The following is a 12,054-nucleotide window of genomic DNA, read 5'->3' as shown; positions in this document are numbered from 1 at the left end:
ACAACTTTAGGTATTTTTAAACGTTAATAATCGATCAAATTGAAGACTGGTCTATCTGTTTTCAATAGAGGACGAGCGGAAACTAATTCTACTTTTCAAGTCTTGCGCAACTCTCAACAGTGTTACCCATTTCCTAGTTGGCACTACTTCTTCATTGCACAAAGGAATAACCTCAACCAAATTCCAAAGACTGGTGACATCCAGTGGAAGCGGTACGAACTGAAAACAAGTGCCTAAAGAAATATCGTTTCCCAAGGAGAACACACTGAACAGACAGAGACCTCAAAAAAAAAAAATCTGAATGGTTAGTTCTCGGGGTTTTGCCTGCTACATAAGTTCTGTTATACTCAGACATGATTCAAACAGTTTTAGAAACTTCAGTGATTTCTATCTAAATCTACTAATAATATGCATATCTTATATTCTTGGCATGAGTATCAGGAAGTTGAAATTGGGCACGCTATTTATCCAAAAGTGAAAATGCTGCCCCCTATACCTTAAGAAGTTAATATGGTGGTAGAAATGAGGCAAAATGTATACGTTTCCGGGCATTGAAGTCCCCGGCCACTAGGAGCGCCGCCTTTGGATGAGCATTTTCTTCTTGGCTTATGGGGTTATACAGCTTGTTGAGTGTCGTCTTAGTGCCGGCATTGGTTTGTGGTGAGAAATGGATAAACTCTCTTGGTAAATAGTGTGGTCTACAGCTTCTCATGAGATGCTCTTCCTCAGGCGGGCCAAACCTCGAGAGAGCCTGAGTATTAGATTTTGTGCACCAGCTGTTATTTACAAATAGACACAGACCACCACCCCTCATCTTTACCGGAGGCAGCTGTTCTATCTTGCCGATGCATTGAAAACCCTGCCAACTGTATGTTATCCATGTTGTGTTTCAGCCACGACTTGGTGAAACATAACATTACAGTTTTTAATGTCCTGTTGGTAGGATAGTCTTGATCAGAGCTCATCCATTTTGTTATCCAATGATTGCACATTGGCTAATAGCAGTGGTGTAAAGTACTTAAGTAAAAATACTTTCAAGTACTACGTAAGTAGTTTTGGTTAGCTGTACTTTACTATTTATATTTGACTACTTGTACTTCTACATTCCTTAAGAAAATATTGTACTTTTTACTCCATACATTTTCTTTGAATGCTTAGCAGGACAGGAAAATAGTCATTCACAGACTTATCAGCTGAACATCCCTGGTTAGGCCTACTACCTCAGATCTGGCGGACTCACTTAACATACATGCTGTTGGAGTGTGCCCCTGGCTTTCCGTAATTTAAAAACCAATAAAATGGTGCCATCTGGTTTGCTTAATATGTGACCGACCGGCTCAAATTGGTCTTATGTAGCAGCATTTTATAAATTGTGTTTTTTACATTGGATAAAAGTGGAGCCTCTTAGCTACAAAATAGTATATCATACACTAGAGTGGAGGAACAATGGGAAAGTAATTTTGATTTGAAAGTTGATAAACTTGTAAACTCACTTTTGAGGAAATGGCCTTTGAATGTTTTGGTACTATTGGAGAGCCTTTTGTCTACATCCATTCAGCATCGTTCACACCCTCTTAAGCTTTAGCCCCACCCATCTCTTTAAGAGTTGATCCAAATGTACTAACAGCAGCAGTCAAGCGCCCAAGCTAACTTGCTAGCTACTTCCAGACATCTAAGTGAGAGAGAACAGCTCACTGAACATTACTCACCCAAGCAGAGCTGGTTAGGCTGTTATGTTATCCAGAGCGTTGGTGACTGCAACTGTGCTGTCAGATTGTCCATTCGTAAATTCAGAGCGTTTCACGTTTACTGACACTGGCCATATTCAAATCGGTGTTGAGTGTAAATACATTGGTTATTCTGCGCTCTCTGGCACACTCGGATGAGAGTGCTCTGAAATCGGAGTTGATGGCCAGACTGAATTTACGAATGCACCCGAAATGGTTGCTTGCATAGTGGAGCTAGCTAGGTAAACAATGAACCATAACGCCATGAGTTGTGATTACCACCCTGCATGAATCTGCAGGTAGCTAACATCCAGGTTCGATGTTAGCTAACTAACAGACTATAGATGGCCAAGTAAATGTAAACTATCATACTCGAATTCCACTGATTTCAAAACTCAGTCCTTCAGAAAGAAGACTTGAGAAAGAGAGCAACTCTTATGCAGTTTTAATACACAATACATTTGTTTTTTTGTGCGTTAGACAGGATTACCTAGACATACTGACCAGCTCAAATAGACAGAAGTGTGCAAAATGGTAGACCAATCCAAACTCATCTCTCGGCATCTCAGCCAATCATGGCAAGGTTACTCCATTTTTCTTTGGCTAAACCAACTAGGCTCGTAATTGAACAATTTTATTCATATTTACAGACAAAGGCATACAAGTTTGTTTTTAAATGCACACGAAAGTTCACATGTTCAAGAAGGCATTTCTGCCAAAAGACACATTTTGATTTTAAAAAATTAAAAAGTTTGTTCTAATGGCTCTCCTGTGACGTAGTGACCCGCGACATACGCCTAGTTTCCTGAAACGTATCACATAAGGATTTTAATTTATTTACACTTTTGATACTTGTATATTTTAGCAATTACAATTACTTTTGATGCTATTTTAGACCAAATATACTTAAGTAGAATATTACTGGGTGACTTTTACTGGAGTCATTTTCTATTAAGGTATCTTTATTTTTACTCAAGTATGACTGTTGGGTTCCACTGGCTAATAGGGCCGATGGTAGAGGGGGATTACTCATTCGCCGTCGGGTCCTTACAAGGCACCCCAATTTAGGTCCCCAATATCTCTTCTTCCTGCAAATTACAGGGATTTGGGCCTTGTCAGGTGTCTGAAGTAAATCCTCTGACTCTGACCCGTTAAAGAAAAAATCTTTGCCCGGCATGATGTGAGTAATCACTGTCCTGATTTCCAGAAGCTGTTTTCGGTCATAAGAGACAATGGCAGAAACATTATGTACAAAATAAGTTAGAAATATCGCAAGAAAACACAATGGCACAATTGGTTAGGAGCCCATAAAATAGCAGCCATCTCTTCCGGCGCAATCATAACAATCCATGTGATTTGAAGACTTACCACAACCAGGATGTCTTTCCTCCATACATTTTCACTCCAGCATATGAGCACATTAAATGTGCTGATGTCGGCTATGACCTTGGATGGTGGGACAATAGCTTTTTAATTCCCAGCTGAACACCGTTAACACCCTATTTGTAGAGGATAATTCGTATCTAGTGTGGCGTAAATATTGTTTACAGTTGCTTTAAACATGCCCACACACACAGTCCTAGTACTTGATTTATTCTTAGTGCATTCTGAAATATTCAGACCCCTTAAATTTTTCCACATTTTGTTACGTTACAGCCTTATTCTACAATTGATCATTGTTTTTTTCCCTCATCGATCTACACACAATACCCCATAATGACAAAGCAAAAACAGGCTCAGACATTTTTGCAAATGTGTATATACAATTTAAAAAACATTTTTTTACATAAGTATTCAGACTCTTTACTCACTACTTTGTTGAAAAAACTTTGGCAGTGATTACAGCCTCGAGTCTCCCCTGTGATGTTCGATCGGGTTCAAGTCCGGGCTCTGGCTGGGCCACTCAAGGACATTCAGAGACTTGTCCCGAAGCCAATCCTGCATTGTCTTGGCTGTATGCTTAGAATCGTTGTGTGCTTGGAGTTGTCGTCCTGTTAGGTGAGGTCCTGAGCGCTCTGGAGCAGGTTTTCATCAAGGATCTCGCTCTCTGTACTTTGCTCTGTTCATCTTTCCCTTGAGCCTGACTGGTCTCCCAGTCCCTGCCCTTGTAAAACATCCCCACAGCATGATGCTGCCTCCACCATACTTCACCGTAGGGATGGTGCGAGGTTTCCTCCAGACGTGACACCTGGCATTTAGGCCAAAGAGTTCAATGTTGGTTTCATCAGACCATAGAATCTTGTTTCTCATGGTTTGAGAGTCCTTTAGATGCCTTTTAGCAAACTCCAAGTGAGCTGTTGTGCCTTTTACTGAGGTGTGGCTTCCGTCTGGCCACTCTACTATATAGGCCTGATTGGTGGAGTGCTGCAGAAATTGTTGTCCTTCTGGAAGGTTCTCCCATCTCCACAGAGGAACTCTGGACCTCTTTCAGAGTGTTCATTGGGTTCTTGGTCACCTTCCTGACCAAAGCCCTTCTCCCCCGATTGCTCAGTTTTGCCGTGCGGACAGCTCTATGAAGAGTCTTGATGTTTCCAAACTTCTTCCATTTTAAGAATGATGGAGGCCACTGTGTTCTTGGGGAATTGCAATACTGCAGACATTTTTTGCTGCACTTCCCCAGATCTGTGCCCCGACAGTGCAGTCTGAGCTCTACGGACAATTCCTTCAACCTTGGTTTTTGCTCTGACATACATGCACTGTCAACTGTGGGGACCTTGTATAAGACGGATGTGCCTTTTCCAAATCATGTCCAATCAATTGAATTTACCACAGGTGGACTCCAATCAAGTTGTAGAAACATCTCAAGGAGGATCAATGGAAACGGGATGCACCTGAGCTCAATTTCGAGGCTCATAGCAAAGGGTCTGAATACTCATGTAATACTGTTTTTTAATTTTTAATACATTTACAAAAATGTGTCATTATGGTATATTGTGTGTAGATTAATGAGGACATTTTTTTAGAATTGGGCTGTAAACATAACAAAATGTGAAAAAAAGAGGTCTGAATTATTTTCTGAATGCACTGTATTTTCTTTATGCAGATTCTAGTATATTTGCATAAAAATGTTTTTCCAATTGAAACATATCTACTGTAAAATATTCAAAAAGAAGGAAATAGCTTCTAAGCAAAGAGCAATTTCTCAAGCAAGACATTTGTTTGGACTGTCTGGGAGTGGTATGACTGGGGAGGGGAAAACTGAAAATTAGCTGCTATTGGCAGAGAGGTTTGGAACTCTTATTGGTTTATTAACCAATTTACCACCTGTTGATGTCATAAGGTAGGCCAAAACTCCATCCCACCAAACAGGCTGAAATTGCAGGCGTTCTTTTGAAACCGATCTTACACTAAAAGGGCATTATCATTTTCACAGTATTATTCCAACCTCTGTGTGGAAATGTGTATAATTGTGTGTAGATAAATGAGGATTTTAATTTTTTATTTAATCAATTTTAGGATAAGGCTGTAACGTAACAAAATGTGGAATAAGTGAAGGGGTCTGAGTACTTTATGAATGCAGTGTAAAGATATTGTATTACATTCTGCTGTATGAGGCGTATGACTGTGTGATAGAGGGATAGTGATCCAGAGGCTCTAGCTAGCTGGTGTCCCGTGTGGGGATGTCATCAGAGCCTAATGAAGACCCCAGAGACACAGCCCTCCCTCCCATGGACAGACCAGCTCGACTGGATCCCGCTCACTACTGCAGCACTGTCATTAATAAACCACAGGCACCCTGCAGAAGGAATTACTTACCAACTTACTGTCTAAACATGGGTGTGTGTGTGCATCTATACTAGGTACTGTAGGAAGGTGGAGATGTGTGTTTGTGTGAGAAAGGCTAAATGAAAAATCTGTCTGATACAGAACCTATATACACTAGATGTTTTGCTATTGTATCGTTATATTAACCACCTCTAATGATGCTATTCTTTGGACACAGACAGTGCTGTCTAGATGCTCACCGTGCCACTACTATTGCAAAAAGGAAATGTATTTAGTATATGTTTGTTTCATATGGTCAAAGACTTTTCTTGCCATGTATTTACCATAAGAACATTTTAAAAGAAAATTGCAGCACTTGAAAGTAGGGAGAGGTAAAAGGTTGAATTTGTTTTTTTTTAAGCTATTTGAATTCACCGTAATGAAGATAAGGGGTTTATGGCAGTACAGCAGCCTCTACTGTGGCCATTGGTCACATAGAGGACAGGTAGGGGGTGAATGCTGCATAACTCCTTTACTCTACTCTTGCATGTCCCCACCTCTTCACACACTGATTTAGTTGTGAAATGCTCTCTTTAATGTGTAAGGCAGCAAATCACATAGCTATTATAGTATAATAATTTGTTTTGGAAACACTGTTTTATGTCCTATACATTTCAGTGTATGTAATGTGCTATGGGCTACTTTGGAGAGTGCTTTTATAGTTAATTGATGGTCTGTACTCTGTTACTCCTGCTAAATACTATATTAAAGAGGCCTTAATCCTCTGCTGCGCAGTAACTGACCTAATGGTGTATAGGGAACACACACCGTAGGACACAGATTGGCAGCTGTGCGTCTGCCATAGTGTTGCCTCGGGCACAGCTAGCATCAACACTTTCTTGCACGCCTGCTATCCTCAGTTCACAGGGTTGACATCTATGGCTATGCGGACCTGCCCTTGTTGAGTGGTGGAGCACAAAGCTGGCCCTCACCACATGGTGTGGGAAACATGGCAAAGCTGCGTTGACATTGCCTTTGAAGGCCATTGACGTTGCCTTTTATCAGTTTTGACAATCTGTTAAACTGAATTCTAATCTGCTTTAGCTAGTGCTGAATGTGTTCTATAATAGATATGCAAAAGTAGCTCTAGCTGTATTTTTGTTAAGCACCCAGGGCTAGAGCTTAAATGCCTGATATGATGTTGTAAAAGCAGTATATGTGTGTTTTATGGCGAGTGTAAGAAGTTACTCTGGGCAGGGCAGCGACCACCTTGCCTGGGATGGACAAGAGGTATTATAGGATAGCTGGATTAGAAGGCCCCATCCCCTCTCATACAGCATTAAGTGTGGGGCGATGATAGGAGGCTGTCTCTGGGTGTTATCTGGAAATAGCTGCTGGTTCCATGATAATGGTTATCGATTTAAAGCTTTTAGGAAGCGGCAGCAGCTGCTCATGACAAATGCTGGGGGTGTTATTGTTGAGTTGTCGGCTCTCTCCTCCATTACTAACTGCTGTAATGTCTGAGTGCGAGCATGCAGATGTGATCTTAATTAAACGCTGGCTTTGACTTGACACTTAAGCCCTAATGGACTTTTACAAGTATTCTGTTTTTATGACTGTTGTATATTGAGGGAAAAAGTGTTGCATCTCGGCATAGAAAGTTCAAAAGTTGAAAGTCCTCATCTTTTAGATGGTGCCAATCAATAATAACAATGGGTGATAGCCATTGCTTTATCTTGTAGTGTTTACAGACTAAATTAACCATTTACGTATTTTCATAATCCATAAAAACAAAAGTTGTTCCATTTTTTTTGTTCCCATTGGTGTTCATGCACTGACATAATTCAAGCATCTAGGCCTAATAACATTTATATACACATTTTGTGTCTCCTTCCCTACAGGTATACTGGAGACAAAACGACTTGAGATCATCAAATCTAATGGCACCATCGACCAGGTCTTTGGCAACGTCATCTACTACGCAGCAGATCTGCCCATATGGTGGCAGGTGCCCCAGTATGTGCTCATAGGAATCAGCGAAATCTTTGCCAGCATCGCAGGTGAGTGGAATGATGTTGCCCAGAGGATATAGAAATGTCTAAAGGAAGCGTATATAGCATTATAAAGAGATGCAGAGATCTGATAATGACAATGATTTGTCTAACAGATTTGGTTACAAGTGATAATTTGGTCTTGGTCATACAGTCAGTACTAATAGATGTTGATTTAATTGTTACAATGTATCTTGATTGCACCATCACTATTATCCAGTAGCCAATTATATAATGTTTTGTTAAAGGGGAAGTTGAAGGGCAGTAGTCTATGTAATGGTAAAGTAACCTTTTAGTATGCGTTGTGATTAATAGTCCTCTCCTCCAGCCTTTGAACAACCTGACATTGTTTTCCTCTTCATTCTTATGCCCTAATCAATGGTTTTCTGTTCTAAAACACAAAACCCTTCCTGCATCCTTACATATGTATAGCAACTGTTGCCTGTGCTATTGTTGAAATAGCTAGATAAGGAATCCAGGGACGAATACATTTAGTAGGGATAGAGTTTGCGCCAAAGAGATACTTTATCGCAGGTTTTAAAGTCAGATTTAGCATTGGACTTTGCTGAGCAGCATGATATGCAGCCCCTACAGTACCTCAACAGACAATGGACAGCCACATTCATATAGTTTGATTGTTCTCTGTAACCACCACCAGTGCTGGCATGCTACATTAGTTCTACCTCTAGTACCTATACAGATACTAAGGGTAAGATTACATTCTATAACATTGACCTTGTCCATGAAATGCCATCTAAGTGAATGGCAAAAATACATTGTGCATTTGGTTCAAGTATTTTAAACACAGCATGTAGGCTACTAGAGCTCTTCTCAGAAGTTCACCCACACTAGTTGACACCCTCACACAGCGAATTGGACCTGCAGTGAATGGTGCTGTCTGAGTAAATGGCAAAAATACATGCATGAATTGCTCTCTGAGTGAATGGAATACGGATTTTGCTATTTTGAACACAGCATATAGGCTGCAATCATATAATTAGGAGGATCTCTTCTCTGTCTGCAAGAGCTCTCCTCAGAAGGTCATCGGTGGTTCATACCCTCACACAGTGAATTGGACCTGCAGTGAATTATCCTTTCCTTACCCTTCCCAAGGACATTATTAAGTTATAGTTTTAGCTTGTTGTGGTATGCTGTCCAAATTGTATTTCCCAGTATTTTTTTTTTTTTTTCCCCTGAGACAAAATAGAACCTTATTATTTCTGTTAGCATTTTCATCATGATGGTTGATAGTAAACGGGTAAGTGTCACTCAATTTCTAGCATAAAGTCTTTATTCTCCCTCAGTGATTGCAGAGAGCCATTATATGGTTGATGTCAAAGCAGTAACACAATAGTATGAGACAAATACATGGGCATGGCAAAGCTAAAATAAGAGCTAACAATATGGATCTATAGATCACTATTATGCCAACAATCATATATTTGTTGTTTGGAAATTAAACCAATTCATGCTGATCCACTCATCGAAAGTAAAGGGAAATTATGCTTTGAATTGTGGATATGAATTGTCAGTTGTGCAGAAAGCATTTGTACACTTAATGTATAAAACATTAATATTTAAAAAATATATTTTTTAAAAGATCCCACCATGTCAAATGAAAATATCGGATTTTATAAAATTATAGCTGTCATTTAAAAATAAATATATACGATATGACTTTACCTGCATAAAATCTGTGGATGGAAACGTGGTTATTAAGGTACGTAATCGCTACCCGGAAATTATTTGATATTGCGATAACATCGGCATTGGACTTTGGTGGTGAAATGCCAACTTTGAACTTCAATTTACACCACTATATGTCCAGGCTCTGTCGCAGCAGACTGGGAGACCCACGGGGCGGTGCACAATTGGCCCAGCATCGTCCGGTTTAGGGAAGGGTTCAAAATAAATAATTATATGGCATGTTATTTGTCAGCCATTGTTGCCGTTAATACTAGTTTGACCACCAGAGGGCATCTTTGAGAAGTTAAGTTATTGAAATGACATGGATCTGTAGACCTACAGTAAGAGTCCTGTTTAACTTATTGGCACACAGGCCTACTTCAATTTACAGAAAATCAATCATTCAATCATTAAATTGTGCACGTCATCACACAGCATACAAGTCGTACATGTCTTCTAAATACATTCAAGCATTTTAGTGATAAAATGGGACACTAAGTGACTGCAAGTGAAGAGCAAAATAATCGACACCCTAATTGTAGGCTAACCAATCGAGATTCAGTGAAAATAAAAATCTCATTGATTTATCAAGACCAGTCCCCATTCTGTGCCTGGTGAGCAGTTCGTCAAGTTCTAATGTCAGAAGAGGAATGGAAATGTCAAGGTGAACCGACAAACCTGCCACGTATGTTGACTCTGCCTGTCGGAGGTGGAATTCCAGACTGGCCTGGCATGGATTGTGACTCCATCTCGTTCCTCGCGCTCTTCAACTCGTCATTCTCCACCTGGCTCTCTGCCAATGCCACCTGGCTCTCTGCCAATGCCGCCTGGCTCTGGACCAATGCATCAGCTGTTGCCTGTATCTCTGACCCCAGAGAATGTTTTTCTTTCTGCTGGTCTGCCTTCAATGACTCTATCTCGGTCTCCAAAGTTTGACTCTGATCCATGTGCACCTTCATCAGATGATCAGAATGGTACTGTCCTGAGCCCCCATCCATTACAGTGGCCAATGGTAGAAACAGTAGATCAGTTAAGAATTAAGTGAACCCAACACACATGCTACGTACAGAAACACGTATTTTTAAGAATCCGCTTTCTTGGGGACCATGCATTTTTCGGGGCAGCCCGTTGTCCAGCCATTTGTCCACTGATCTCCACAGATGGTTGTCGACACATTCATAGGCTATACCATAAAAAATAAAAAAAATGCACTGGAATCAAAATACCTTTTTAGTTTTGATGATACTCTCAGCTCCGGCTCATTTTCAAGTCCTCTGGTGGTTAGTCCTAACCTTGGAATGGGTAGCACCATAGTTTTCATTGAGCCAGCTTCTTTCTATGTCCATTTCGTCGTTCTCTTTGGACACTATTTTTTTAAAATTTGTATTTATTTTTATTTTTTTAATAGATAAACAGCTTGTTTTTTTAATGGTAAGGGTAGAGTTTGGGGTGCTGTGAGGAGTAGTGGAAAGGTGTTACAATGGGCCATAAATATACAGCAGTTTGCCGATTGTCCTCACTCTGATTATACTGTAACAACATACTGTACGTAGTAGCACCATGACCAGTATTAGCAAATCATGTCTAGCATATAATCTCTCCTCCCTCAAATCTTTGAAGGTTAAGCTGTTGTGAGATATTACATAAGCTGTTCATCTTGGCTCTATGAGCAGAGCACAATTTGAAATCAATAGAATCCTACCTCATTATTATTATTTTCAAATCAAATTTTATTTGTCACATACACATGGTTAGCAGATGTTAATGCGAGTGTAGCGAAATGCTTGTGCTTCTAGTTCCGACAATGCAGTAATAACCAACAAGTAATCTAACTAACAATTCCAAAACTACTGTCTTATACACAGTGTAAGGGGATAAAGAATATGTACATAAGGATATATGAATGAGTGATGGTACAGAGCAGCATAGGCAAGATACAGTAGATGGTATCGAGTACAGTATATACATATGAGATGAGTATGTAAACAAAGTGGCATAGTTTAAAGTGGCTAGTGATACATGTATTACATAAGGATACAGTCGATGATATAGAGTACAGTATATACGTATGCATATGAGATGAATAATGTAGGGTAAGTAACATTATATAAGGTAGCATTGTTTAAAGTGGCTAGTGATATATTTACATTTCCCATCAATTCCCATTATTAAAGTGGCTGGAGTTGAGTCAGTGTCAGTGTGTTGGCAGCAGCCACTCAATGTTAGTGGTGGCTGTTTAACAGTCTGATGGCCTTGAGATAGAAGCTGTTTTTCAGTCTCTCGGTCCCAGCTTTGATGCACCTGTACTGACCTCGCCTTCTGGATGATAGCGGGGTGAACAGGCAGTGGCTCGGGTGGTTGATGTCCTTGATGATCTTTATGGCCTTCCTGTAACATCGGGTGGTGTAGGTGTCCTGGAGGGCAGGTAGTTTGCCCCCGGTGATGCGTTGTGCAGACCTCACTACCCTCTGGAGAGCCTTACGGTTGAGGGCGGAGCAGTTGCCGTACCAGGCGGTGATACAGCCCGCCAGGATGCTCTCGATTGTGCATCTGTAGAAGTTTGTGAGTGCTTTTGGTGACAAGCCGAATTTCGTCAGCCTCCTGAGGTTGAAGAGGCGCTCCTGCTCCTTCTTCACGATGCTGTCTGTGTGAGTGGACCAATTCAGTTTGTCTGTGATGTGTATGCCGAGGAACTTAACTTGCTACCCTCTCCACTACTGTTCCATCGATGTGGATAGGGGGGTGTTCCCTCTGCTGTTTCCTGAAGTCCACAATCATCTCCTTAGTTTTGTTGACGTTGAGTGTGAGGTTATTTTCCTGACACCACACTCCGAGGGCCCTCACCTCCTCCCTGTAGGCCGTCTCGTCGTTGTTGGTAATCAAGC

The 12,054-nt window shown here is 40.6% G+C and overlaps 1 protein-coding gene across 2 annotated transcripts in view; it reads left to right on the top strand.

The window, feature by feature from the left end:
• Positions 1-12,054, top strand: part of LOC112262986 (solute carrier family 15 member 4) — a 39,346-nt gene that overhangs the window by 12,723 nt on the left and 14,569 nt on the right. For both annotated transcript variants that reach the window (XM_024438908.2, XM_024438907.2), the window contains exon 7: positions 7,334-7,492. In XM_024438908.2, coding sequence (XP_024294676.1) covers positions 7,334-7,492 — 159 coding nt within the window. The remainder of the gene's footprint in view (positions 1-7,333; positions 7,493-12,054) is intronic.

Source organism: Oncorhynchus tshawytscha, linkage group LG12 (assembly GCF_018296145.1).
Source record: "Oncorhynchus tshawytscha isolate Ot180627B linkage group LG12, Otsh_v2.0, whole genome shotgun sequence".
NCBI lineage: Eukaryota > Metazoa > Chordata > Actinopteri > Salmoniformes > Salmonidae > Oncorhynchus > Oncorhynchus tshawytscha.
This window is presented reverse-complemented; position numbering and strand designations above follow the sequence as displayed.